Source organism: Xiphophorus couchianus, chromosome 14 (genome assembly GCF_001444195.1).
Source record: "Xiphophorus couchianus chromosome 14, X_couchianus-1.0, whole genome shotgun sequence".
In the NCBI taxonomy this organism is placed as follows: Eukaryota; Metazoa; Chordata; class Actinopteri; order Cyprinodontiformes; family Poeciliidae; genus Xiphophorus; species Xiphophorus couchianus.
The window spans coordinates 24,878,481-24,890,545 of record NC_040241.1 but is presented as its reverse complement, the minus strand read 5'-3'; the positions used below and the strand labels follow the sequence as shown (position 1 = coordinate 24,890,545).

At 41.7% G+C, this 12,065-nt stretch overlaps 2 protein-coding genes across 4 annotated transcripts in view; one reads left to right on the top strand and one right to left on the bottom strand.

Annotated features, from left to right (window-relative positions):
- Positions 1-5,157, bottom strand: part of LOC114157626 (uncharacterized) — a 35,781-nt gene extending 30,624 nt beyond the window's left edge. For 2 of the 3 annotated variants that reach the window (XM_028038740.1, XM_028038742.1), the window contains exons 1-2: positions 5,060-5,156; positions 4,832-4,947 (exon numbers count right to left, since the gene is read on the bottom strand). In XM_028038740.1, coding sequence (XP_027894541.1) covers positions 4,832-4,901 — 70 coding nt within the window. In that variant the 5' untranslated portion in view covers positions 4,902-4,947; positions 5,060-5,156. Of the gene's footprint in view, positions 1-4,831; positions 4,948-5,059 lie in introns of all 3 variants that reach the window. The other variant, XM_028038739.1, reaches the window with a different exon arrangement.
- The window catches only part of LOC114157631 (Fc receptor-like protein 5), a 151,970-nt gene that overhangs the window by 120,706 nt on the left and 19,199 nt on the right, over positions 1-12,065 (top strand). The window lies entirely within an intron of this gene.

Genomic DNA, 12,065 nt, shown 5'->3' with positions numbered 1-12,065 from the left:
AGCTAAAGGTTCAATCAACAACGTAAACAACAAAGGAGACAAGGGGCACCCCTGTCTACAACCCCTCTGAACAGAAAAGCCGTCTGACAGCAAACCGTTAGTATTTACCATGGCTACTGGACTGGAATAGAAGGCTTTAATCATGTTAATAAAATTAGGGCCCATGCCAAATTTCTGTAAAACTAGGAATAAAAAGGGCCATTCTACCCGATCAAAGGCCTTTTCTGCATCAAGAGAGATAAACAAAGCAGGGTCTTTATGTTGATTAAGATAATGAATGATGTTTAGAGCACGACGCACATTGTCTGTTCCATATCTAGATTTTACAAAACCTGTCTGGTCGGGGTTTATTATGTTTGGAAGAATTTTTTCTAGTCTCCGCGCCAACACCTTAACAACAATTTTGTAATCAACATTAAGGAGACTGATAGGTCTATAGGATGAGCAATCTAGGGGATTTTTATCTTTCTTCAACAATAAGCTAATAGAAGCAAAACTCCAAGACGGAGGCACACCTCCTGCTAAGATATCGTTTATAGCAGGTAAAAAGATGGGATGGATCTCGGGCCAGAACTTCTTAAAAAATTCCAGTGGAAATCCATCAGGACCAGGACATTTTCCATTTGGCATCGATTGGATTGCCACCCAAACCTCCTCAGGTGTAAAAGCAGCATCAAGGGCAGAGCGAGCCTCCTCTGAAATTGAGGGTAAGAGAACACCATCTAAATAGGAACCAATATCTGATTCTATTTTACCAGCCGTGTAAAGGGATTTATAAAAGTCTTTGAAAGTGTTATTAATAACAGACGGATCACAGGTAACATCCCCGTTGCAGGTTCTTATCATATTGATAGAGCGATCGTTGATTTGGTTCTTTAATTGATAGGCAAGCAGACGGCTTGACTTGTTACCAAACTCGTAATATTTCTGTTTAGTATAGAGTAACAGCTTCTGGGCATGGCGAGTATAGTCCATATTCAGCTTGGTCCTAGCAGCAACTAATGCCTTGAGATTCCCTAATGTAGGAAACTGTTTATGTATTTGCTCCAACCTAGACACCTCATTCTCTAGTTTTTTCTGTTTTCCTCCAAAACTCTTTTCTGAAAAGAGCTATAGGAAATGAGCTGCCCTCTTAAGGTGGCCTTGGCCGCATCTTAAGGTGGCCTTGGCCGCATCCCAAATCATGGCAGAAGAAACTGGAGAAGACTCATTATCAGACCAGTACTGTAAGAGATTATTCCTAACAAGGGTACAAAAAGAGCTGCTGTTCAAGAATGAGGTATTAAATCTCCAAATGGGAGTCCTCACAGTATTAAATGAAGATTCAAGTTGTAAATAAATAGGGGCATGGTCTGAAAGGGCAATTGAACCCATAAAACAAGACAGAACAGAATGTAGGTAGGATTTTGGGATAAAAAAATAATTAAGTCTAGAATATGAGTTATGAGGATGTGAATAAAAAGAGTAGTCCTTTACTTTGGAGTTCAGCTGACGCCACACATCGATCAACCCAATGTCTGAACACAATTCTTTAAGAGCAGATGAAACTTTGGGGTTGGACACATGTGCCGCGGAGGATTTGTCTAAACCGGCATCCATTATACAATTGAAATTGCCAGCCAGCAAGCCAAAACCATCACAACACATACTAAACAATAAAATTACTTGCGAAATGAAGTTAGGTGAATCATTATTAGGGGCATAGACATTGAGTATGGTTATAGATTGACCAGCAATTGAACCTTTAATCAGAATAAATCTACCTTCCGAATCACTTTCCTCATGTAAGATGGTAAAGGGGAGATTCTTGTTAATAAGGATGGCTGTGCCCTTTTTGTTCTGTGGATGAGAAGAAGAATAAACATTGCCCACCCAGTCTCTTCTGAGTTTCAGATGCTCTACCCTAGATAGCCTAGTCTCCTGAAGAAGAGCAATATCAGCTCCCTGCTTCCTCAAAAAAGTCAAAATTTTCTTCCTCTTGATTACATGGCCTAAACCCTGGACATTCCAGGAAATGAGAGTAAGGTATTATGAATGATGTTAGAAGGAGATGAATGAAATACTGAAATCAAAAAGAGACATGAGGAGGAGAAAACCAAGATTGTTGTGGGGTAACAAAACAAAAAAGAACAAAACAAAACCCCTTGACAAGCAGCACATACCCTCCCAAATCCTGCCCCCAATTGGCAGGAAAGAAACATCCCAAAAGAAGTCACCAAAAAATCTAAATATAACTTCACAATACTGTATCTAAACAGTGTGATCACAGAAACAAACAGGACAACAAGAAACCACATCAGTGACCCTGGACGAAAATTGAACACCACCTACAATCCTCCCTTCATAGAAAATTGGAAAATATAAAATGTAATAATATTGGTAAAAAAGTGAAATAATATTGATGCATGAATAAGTGAATTACAGACCAATATTGGCATGCATTGCCTTGCTTATATTCGTTTCCGTTCTCTCTAATAGAAAAGAGAATGAATATTTAGATACAATACAATAGTTCAAGACACCTTAAGTATACAAAATGAAATTGTTCTTAGTGTAGTCACGCTTTCATAGTCCAAGACTTGGCGTGAAAGGAACGAAACGGTCAGAAACGACTCGGAGACCAAAAACAACAGCAATGGAGAGCGAGAGAGATGCCTCACTTTATAGAGTCCAAAAACACAGCAGCTGACTCCGGAGTGTCAAAAAGGTGAATCCGACCCTCATGCAGACAACGGAGGCGAGCTGGGTAAGCAAATCCACGATACTTGTTGAGCCGAGCCAGCGCTCTCCCCACACCATCAAACTCTCGTCACTTACGCAGGACCTCAGAGGACAAATCGGGGTAGAAGCGCAGCTGGGAGCCGCCATGTCGAATATCACGTTTCTTCAAAGCAGCCCTGAGCACAGCCTCCCGTTGAGAGAATCTTAAGAACCGAACCAGAACGCTCCTCGGAGGTTTGCCCGGATCGGGAGCGGGGGCCAAGGCTCGGTGAGCCCGCTCGATCTCCAGCGAAGGAAAATCGGCAGGAAGATCAACCAGAGCTGGAAGAGCGGACTGGAGAAAATCCACCAAAGAGGTAGTGCCCTCCGCCCCCTCGGGGAGATTGACGATTTTCAGATTGTTGCAGCGGCTGCGGTTCTCCAAGTCGTCAACTTTCAGTAGAAGACGCTCCACTGTTTTTTTCCATGGCGGCTAAGCGAGAGCTGTGGTCCTCCGCAGCGGAAATCCTTTCCTCGGCCTCCTCCGCTCGCTTCTCCAGCTGTGACGCTCGGTTGGACAGAGACGATAAGGATTCCTCCACAGAGGTAATGGATATCTTTATCTCACTCAAAGTGCCATCGATGCCATCGAGACGGGCACCGACAGATTCATCCATTCCATTTACCCGGGAGGCTACGGATTTGACCTCGGCCAAAATCTGCTCCATAGTAGCTCGGTTAGCTGCCGCTGGCTCCGAAGGGCCAGCAACAGTTAGCTCTGCTTCGCTAGCCGCACGTGTGTGCTGTTGAGTGGATCTTTTTTGCCCGTCGATGAAAAAATAGGGAATTCCTCGTCACGCTGTGACTTCGGCATCTCCAATGGGCCGTTTAACAGGCAGAATGCAGATGTCAAAAGTAGAGAGTTGTAAAATTAATAAGGTCCTGGGGCAGAGCAAGCTCCTAAGCGTCCATACTGGTCCGGATCACGTGACCAACCCTGGCTGCCTGTTTTTTATCGAATAGATTTTAAGATTCTTTTATTAACTTATAAAATTTTTAATGGATTAGCTCCCCCTTATCTTCAGGACCTTTTAAAATTTCAGTCTGTGTCCAGAACCCTACGTTCAAATAATCAACTTTTACTGACAGTTCCTCGGACCCGACTTAAGAGGAAAGGAGATCGGGCTTTTTCTGTTGTTGCTCCTCTTCTATGGAACAATCTTCCTTTCCAAATTAGATCTGCCCACAGCCTGGATCATTTTAAATCACTTCTTAAAACTCATTTTTATTCCTTGGCATTTAATTGAACTGGTGTTTGATTCTCTGTTTTTATTCATTTGTGTTATTGTCATTCTTGTACAGCACTTTGGTTCAGTTTTATGCCTGTTTTTAAAGTGCTATATAAATAAATTTGACATTGACATTGACTAAGCCATTTCATTCCAGTGTTTTGTACCTATGGCAGGACACCTTGAGGACTGGAGTTTGACATCTGTGTTCTAGAGGTCTAACACTCAGATATTATCAGGGTTGATTCAGTAAAATACCATCAAATGTTCTTAACTCAAATTCCATAACTTCATAACCTTTGACCTTCTGGTCTGTTTAACAGCTTCAGTCTCAGATCAGCAAAAACAGAAACATTAAATCAGGGAAACATGGACTAGATTAGCTTTATATTGTTCACATGATGACATGATACAGTTTGATCTGATTAAATACTAGTTTATTGATTAATATGGGTTGTTGCTGTGATGTTGTTGTGTTTTAAGATCTTGTTCAATGGGCTCCTTTCTAGCGCTGACCCCCTGCCCCTCTCTGCACGGCCCTGTTGAAAACTGAGTTGTCTGAATCACTCAACTTTCTATCCAACTAGTGGATAGTTTTCAGTAAACTGTCCTCATTTTAGTTCTAGTAATATTGATCAGTGAGATAAAAAGATCATAATAACATAAAACACTAAAATTAAACTGTGCTGGAAATGCAGAACATTAGAATATAAAGTTATAAAAATACTAAACCAGGATAAAAACTCAACAGCTTTGAAATATGATGAAAACAATCTGAACATGGCGGAGATTAAAGTTAATTTTTCAGTAGTTTGATGAAACTGTGTGTAACTGAATCTGACCTGCAGCAGAGAGAAACTGGCAGAAAACCACAGACAGCAGGAACAGAGACGCAGGAAGAGAAGAAGCCATTTCCTGGTTGGTCTCTCCGTCCGGAATATAGATTCATGCGACGTTTCTGAGTGGAAAATATTGTAACGAAACACCAAAAACATTAAAGTTTAACTTAGAACAGAACAACCTGTTAGGAGACAACAAGGATAAATTAAAGTCTGGGAAGAGAAACTCACAGCGCTGCAACAGAGATCTGCAGAGGCGGAAAAGGGTGGGGCTGTAACGGTCTGCGCCAGAGGAGGGAGCCCTCTAACATTAAGATATATTATCGCCATCTACTGTGCTGGAGTGTGGACCAGAGTACGTCCCTTTTTATTTCATTCTAGTGTTAAGAAATGAGATATTTTTATTTCTTGTTCTCTCGTCTCCTCAGGTCCGTTAATGTCGTGAGTAAAAGTGAAACCACAAAGACAGCAGTCACTGATCAACGTCACAATCAACCAGAGTTTATTCAATCAAATTCATAAAAATTACACCAACAGCTCAACATGGTCATCAGATACCAGAGCCAAAGGATACCAAAGGGCTTTTTAACAAAAACACAGAATTTCATTATAAAGCTGTGATTATTATTTTTTTTACAATAATATATATTTTATATTATATCTAGAAATCATTCTTTATATGGGCAAAGAGAAAAAAAACTAACTGCTCTCTGACGCCCCCTGGTGGCCGCGGTAGGTCAACGTTTCACCAGTAAAATGAGCTGCAGATCATGGAAACCTGTAAAGAACCAGTGGAAGACAGGGGCGATTCTAGGATCTAACCTGTAGGGGGGCTGAGCCCCCAGCAGGGCTAAGACCCATGAGAAGATTTTCTAAATCTAACAGCTTATTTACATATATTCACAAACAAAAGAACAATGTTCATTTTACTCAAACATAAACTTATAAACAGTAAAATCAGAGAAACTTTAATTTTTTCCAGAGGTGAATAAACTCAGTTTGAAACAGAATCTCTAGATCACATCATAGCTGCTAACATCTGCTAACATTAATGAGACACAAGCAGCTGTGGAGTCACTCAGTCCTAGAGTGGAAATTAAAATAAAATCGACTCAAAACTTTGCATTTCCAGTCATTTGAAGAACATTTTACTAAATGCATAGATTAATAAACCTAAAACCAGTTTATTATCAAGGTAGACATTCAGGTTAATGACTATTGAAATGAGTCTTTAACCTGAACTTTATTTGAAATTCAGACTTAGAAATTTTTATCTGAACGTTTTGTGGCTGTTGGCCTTTTTTCTTTAAACAAGAATGAATGTCCATCTGTGGAAAAGTGAACATGATGAATTAGGGTTTTAATATTTCAGTTCACAGTTCATGAAGTGGGTCTGTCATAGTTTCAGTACCAAACACTTTTCTGTTCACACAGAACCAGCCTGACATTCTGCACTGGTCTTTAGTTTGACCTTATTTAAGTGACTCCAGAGAAATTTGGGAAATTAATTACAAAACACAACAGTCACTAATCAAACTTCAAAAAAGACCAATAAGAGAAATTAACAAGATTAAGGACCAGGATCAGACTAACTCATTATTTATCCAAATATTTTGCATATATACAACATTTTGTACTGAACTATAAAATACTCTTCAAATAAATAAATCCAATGCTGTACACACTTTCATTCATAAATATAAAAATAATTCTAAATTAATTAAGTACTGCATTGCCCATTGCAAAATGTCACTAAGGATAATATTTTACATTGCAAATTGTCATCTGAATAAAGTTGCTGATGATACAAGTCTGGCCCCTTATAGCTGGTTAAAAATATTATATATATATATATATATATATATATATATATATATATAAAATTCCCTTCTCACCCACCGCGGGTGGTTCTTATCCTCTGAGCTCGGGTCCTCTACCAGAGGCCTGGGAGCTTGAGGGTTCTGCGCAGTATCTTGGCTGTGCCAAGGACTGCACATTTCTGGACTGAGATGTCTGTTGTTGTTCCTGGGATCTGTTGTAGCCATTGGTCCAGTTTGGGGGTGACTGCCCCGAGGGCCCCGATGACCACAGGCACCACTGTGGTCTTCACCTTCCAGGCCCTCTCCAGTTCCTCCCTGAGGCCCTGGTATTTCTCTAGTTTCTCGTGCTCCTTTTTCCTGATGTTGCAGTCGCTTGGTATTGCTACATCTACCACAACGGCTTTCCTCTGTTGTTTATCCACTACGACAATGTCTGGTTGGTTCGCCATTACCATTTTGTCTGTCTGGATCTGGAAGTCCCACAGGATCTTAGCTCTGGCGTTCTCCGCCACCTTTGGGGGTGTTTCCCACTTTGATCTCGGGGTTTCCAGTCCATATTCTGCACAGATGTTTCTGTACACTATGCCTGCAACTTGGTTATGTCGTTCCATGTACGCTTTCCCTGCCAGTATCTTGCACCCTGCAAGGGTGCCCTCGGGGCAGTCACCCCCAAACTGGACCAATGGCTACAACAGATCCCAGGAACAACATCAGCAAATAACCCAAGTGGCTGATATCAGTAAATCCTACCAATGGCTGGAAAAAGCTGGACTCAAGGACAGCACAGAGGCCCTCATCCTGGCCGCCCAGGAACAGGCCCTAAACACCAGAGCAATAGAGGCCCAGATCTACCACACCAGACAAGACCCAAGGTGCAGGTTGTGCAAGGAGGCCCCTGAGACAGTACAGCACATAACAGTTGCAGGGTGCAAGATACTGGCAGGGAAAGCGTACATGGAACGACATAACCAAGTTGCAGGCATAGTGTACAGAAACATCTGTGCAGAATATGGACTGGAAACCCCGAGATCAAAGTGGGAAACACCCCCAAAGGTGGCGGAGAACGCCAGAGCTAAGATCCTGTAAGACTTCCAGATCCAGACAGACAAAATGGTAATGGCGAACCAACCAGACATTGTCGTAGTGGATAAACAACAGAGGAAAGCCGTTGTGGTAGATGTAGCAATACCAAGCGACTGCAACATCAGGAAAAAGGAGCACGAGAAACTAGAGAAATACCAGGGCCTCAGGGAGGAACTGGAGAGGGCCTGGAAGGTGAAGACCACAGTGGTGTCTGTGGTCATCGGGGCCCTCGGGGCAGTCACCCCCAAACTGGACCAATGGCTACAACAGATCCCAGGAACAACATCAGACATCTCAGTCCAGAAATGTGCAGTCCTTGGCACAGCCAAGATACTGCGCAGAACCCTCAAGCTCCCAGGCCTCTGGTAGAGGACCCGAGCTCAGAGGATAAGAACCACCCACGGTGGGTGAGAAGGGAATTTTTTTATCTTTACTGTTTTCTTTAGAGGCTGGTTCTAGACCAGATTTACCACAGGGGCCGTGCAGACAGTGTTTTTATGGAGACACTTAAAAATAGAATTAAACAAAAACAGATTAATATTTCATCATTTAATAATGTGAACAAAGAGCCACTTGTGTCTCCAGAGATTCAGGTTGCAGATCCTGATCTAGTAGATGGAAAGTGTGATCCTATCTCCATACAGCAGTTAAAGTACCATCATTTTTAATTCATTAAATTCATTTTTATTAAAAATAATTTTAATGTATTTTTAATAATACCTTAAAAAAATTGTGAAGAAAAAATATCTACCACTGAATATTTAAAAAAGACATTTATTTAGTATCATTTCTTTAGAGCCCCCCTTGGCCCCCGTCTAGAACCGGCCCTGGCCTGCAGGTATTTTTGCTTAGCATGTTTTTTCTTCATTGATAGGAAGTCAGATTATCCAAACTGGTTAACTACATTAATAAAATATTAGTGAAATAATACATTAAATGACCACTGGACAATTATTCATAAAATATATCAATATTTCTGAATAAAACACACAGAAAGTAATGTAATGTAGGAAATATTTATGTATTTACTGTTAATCTATTTGTATGATTTGTTCTTTAAATGGCCACTTATTTTGGCTAATGCTAATATTTATTAAATATCATCCAAACTCAACATCCTAAGTGTAACCGGTGTATACTATTAGTGTTCTTTATTGATCACTTGGTCTTATACAGCCGGTTAACCTTGATCTGTTCTGCGTTGTGTTCAGATGAAGAAGGGAGTCAGACCACAGGAGTTGCTGGTTGATGTTTAATGCAGGTTGCTTTCAGAGGCCTGCAGAAATAGAAATAAAAATGCCTTTAACATGCAGCTCTTCCATTCAGGAGTCAGATTTCCCCCAGCAGACAAATACATGGAGAAACCCTGATAACAATATCTGCTGCTCTAACATTAAGAAAAATGTTTTTAACTTGTCAAAAAGAAAACTCCTCTGTATGGATTTAAACAAATTAACATTCACAGCTGCATGTACTTACAATTATTTTATATATTTCATAAAACATGATCATAACCTAAAGCAAAGAACAGTTCCTACCTCTTCTCAGGCAGCCTAGCGCCACCTGAAGGTGGTACAGTGCTGATGTCATAAGACTCTCTCTTAAAGTGACAGTACAGGTACTAGTGCTTATCAAAATAAGTAACATAATAAAATTATTAAAATATAACAGCGAAATAGGATTCTTCAGTGTTCATCAGGATTTGGTGACATTTCAAACATTATAATAATAAAAAATAAAGCACATTTTCTAAAGTTGTTACATAAGCAAAGAATCAAACTACAATAGTCAGTTAAAATCACAATAATAAACTTAATCAATAACTAAATGTTCTGTACCATGTCAGCATCAGGAGATGATTGAGGATGAAGAGACGTTGATTTCTGGTTCTTAAGGTTCTGATGGGTCTGCGGTTCCTCTCCTGATCCATTCTGTCCATCATACAGCAGCTCACTGCGCCACCAAGGACACTCTTTTTTTGTCTTTCTATGTCCACAGTTTCCATCCTAACTGAAATTGTTCAGCTTATAATGCGCGTCTTTTCACTCACGTCTGTATTTTTAAAAGCGTTTTTGCTTCTAAGGACACTGAATCGGGTCGAGGACGTTTTAAAAAAGACGCGGGTACTAGTGATGTGTCGGTCGCTAACGATCCGGCTCTAAGAGCCGGCTCTAAGAAGTGAACGATTGGAACCGGCTCCACAATGGGAGCCGTTTTAGGATCCTATTTGGGAGCCGGGTTTTTTTCTACAGTATATCGCTGTCTCTCTGCCTCCCTGTCGTTGTGCTTGTGCTCTGCAAGTGCCAGAGCCGATAGTTTTTCCCCACATCGTTTTTTTTTGTCCTGCGGTGCCTCGCTGTCTCTCCCCCCCTTCTCCCTCTCCTTGCCCGTTTTGCTCTTCTGCCAGTGCTAGAGCGGAGAGTTTTTTCCCCTCGGTCGGTCCACTGCCCTCATGTCAAGCGTGTGCTCCACATCTAACCAATCACACATAGTTACAATTAATAATGTGGCAGGAAAACACTGAAAAAAAAGTTTATCTCCACTTTTCTTGTGGAAACGGCAGGCAGTTGGCCAAGCTGTATAGCGTTCGTCGGCAGGTGTTTATGTACAGACACTCAGTCAGCGATCAAGAAGCACAGAAAGAAGGGGAGTCAGTGTGAGAACTGAATAGGTGAAAATAAATGAGTGACAGAAAACGGAGCAAGATTTGGACTCATTTTAATGTTACATCAAGCTCCAGGGCAGAGTGCAGACTGTGCAAAGTCAGCATTTCCTATCTGCAGGCTCGACAAACAACCTGCACAGCCACATGCGGACATCACACGCATCGGTATTGCTGGAGGAGTCAGGCCAGAAAGGGAACCACAACCTTCTGACAGCGCGAGTGCAACAACTACTGCAGCTGCTTCTTCAGGTGCAAGAACATCAACTGCTCCTTCGGCAACAATGTCTGCCCCCATTCCTACATCCCAGCCTGGATCCCACCTTCCTGCATCCACAACCCAGAGCTCTATGAAGCAGTTCCTGCAGAAGTCTCTAACTCCAGCAAGACAGAGCGCAATCGACGAGGAGCTTGCCAAGATGGTGGCACGTGATTTCCAGCCCTTTTCCAGAGGATGTCGGATTTAGGAGTTACTGCCATGCCCTCAATCCCATGTCTGCCCTCCCCAGCCGAAAAACCCTGTCACAGAAAATAATCCCAGGCCTATATGATGCAGCACGGGCCTCCCTGCAAGAAAGGGTGAAGAGAGCCTCAGCTGTATGCTTGACCACTGACTGCTGGACTTCCCGCACCACCACATCATTTATGTCTGTCACCTGCCATTTCATTGAAAACTACAGTATGGTGTCATCTCTGCTGGACTGTTTTGAGTTTAGTGACAGGCACACATCCGAAAACCTGGCAGAAGAGCTCCTCCGAGTGGCAAGAGAATGGGGGGTGGAAAACAAAGTTGTGTGTTGTGTCACAGACAATGCAGCAAACATTACAAGAGCCATCCAGCTGTTGAAATGGACACACCATCCATGCCTGGCACACACCATTAATCTATTTGTGAGAAATGCTCTGAGGGCTATGAAGCCCACTGTGGACAAAGCGAAGGCAATAGTGGAATTTTTCCACCGAAGCACAGCAGCCACCCAAAACCTTAAATCCACTCAGCGGCAGATGTCTATGGCAGAGCTTAAGCTCAAACAGGAGTGTGTCACCCGGATTCCATATGATCCAGCGAATGCTTGAATCAAAGGATGCGGTTATCGCAACATTGGCAGTGATCAATGCAGCTGTGGCTCCTCTCAGCCAAGAGGAGTGTGAGGCTCTGCAAGAGGCCTGCAGTGTCCTGGAGCCCTTGGACCAGGTCACAGTGGAGGTCAGCGCAGAGAGGTACAGTGTTCAAACATCATCTCATTGAACTTTACTATAATATTACTATTAAAATTTATTATGATGTTATTATCATTGTAATTTTTTTACTTGTTAAATTATTTATTTGACAAACAGGTTTAGAAGTGGCTGAAAATAATACTACTAAATAAATAAAATTATTAGTATGTAAAGCAATTTAGAAATGAAACTTAAAATAATATTGCTAAATAGGCTATATAAATAAATATTATATAAAATATAATATTTTGATGCTTCTTTCTTCAGGTATGTTGCCGCCTCCAAAATGCTGGTACTGTGCAGGGGTCTTCAGAGAGTGACAGCAGAGCACCAGAGCAGAGGAACCACAGAGAGCGTGAAGGAGTTGGTGAATTCTCTCTGTTCAAGCATGGACACAAAATGGAGTACAACACAGTTCTGTCCGAAACCACCATCCTCCACCCCCGTTTCA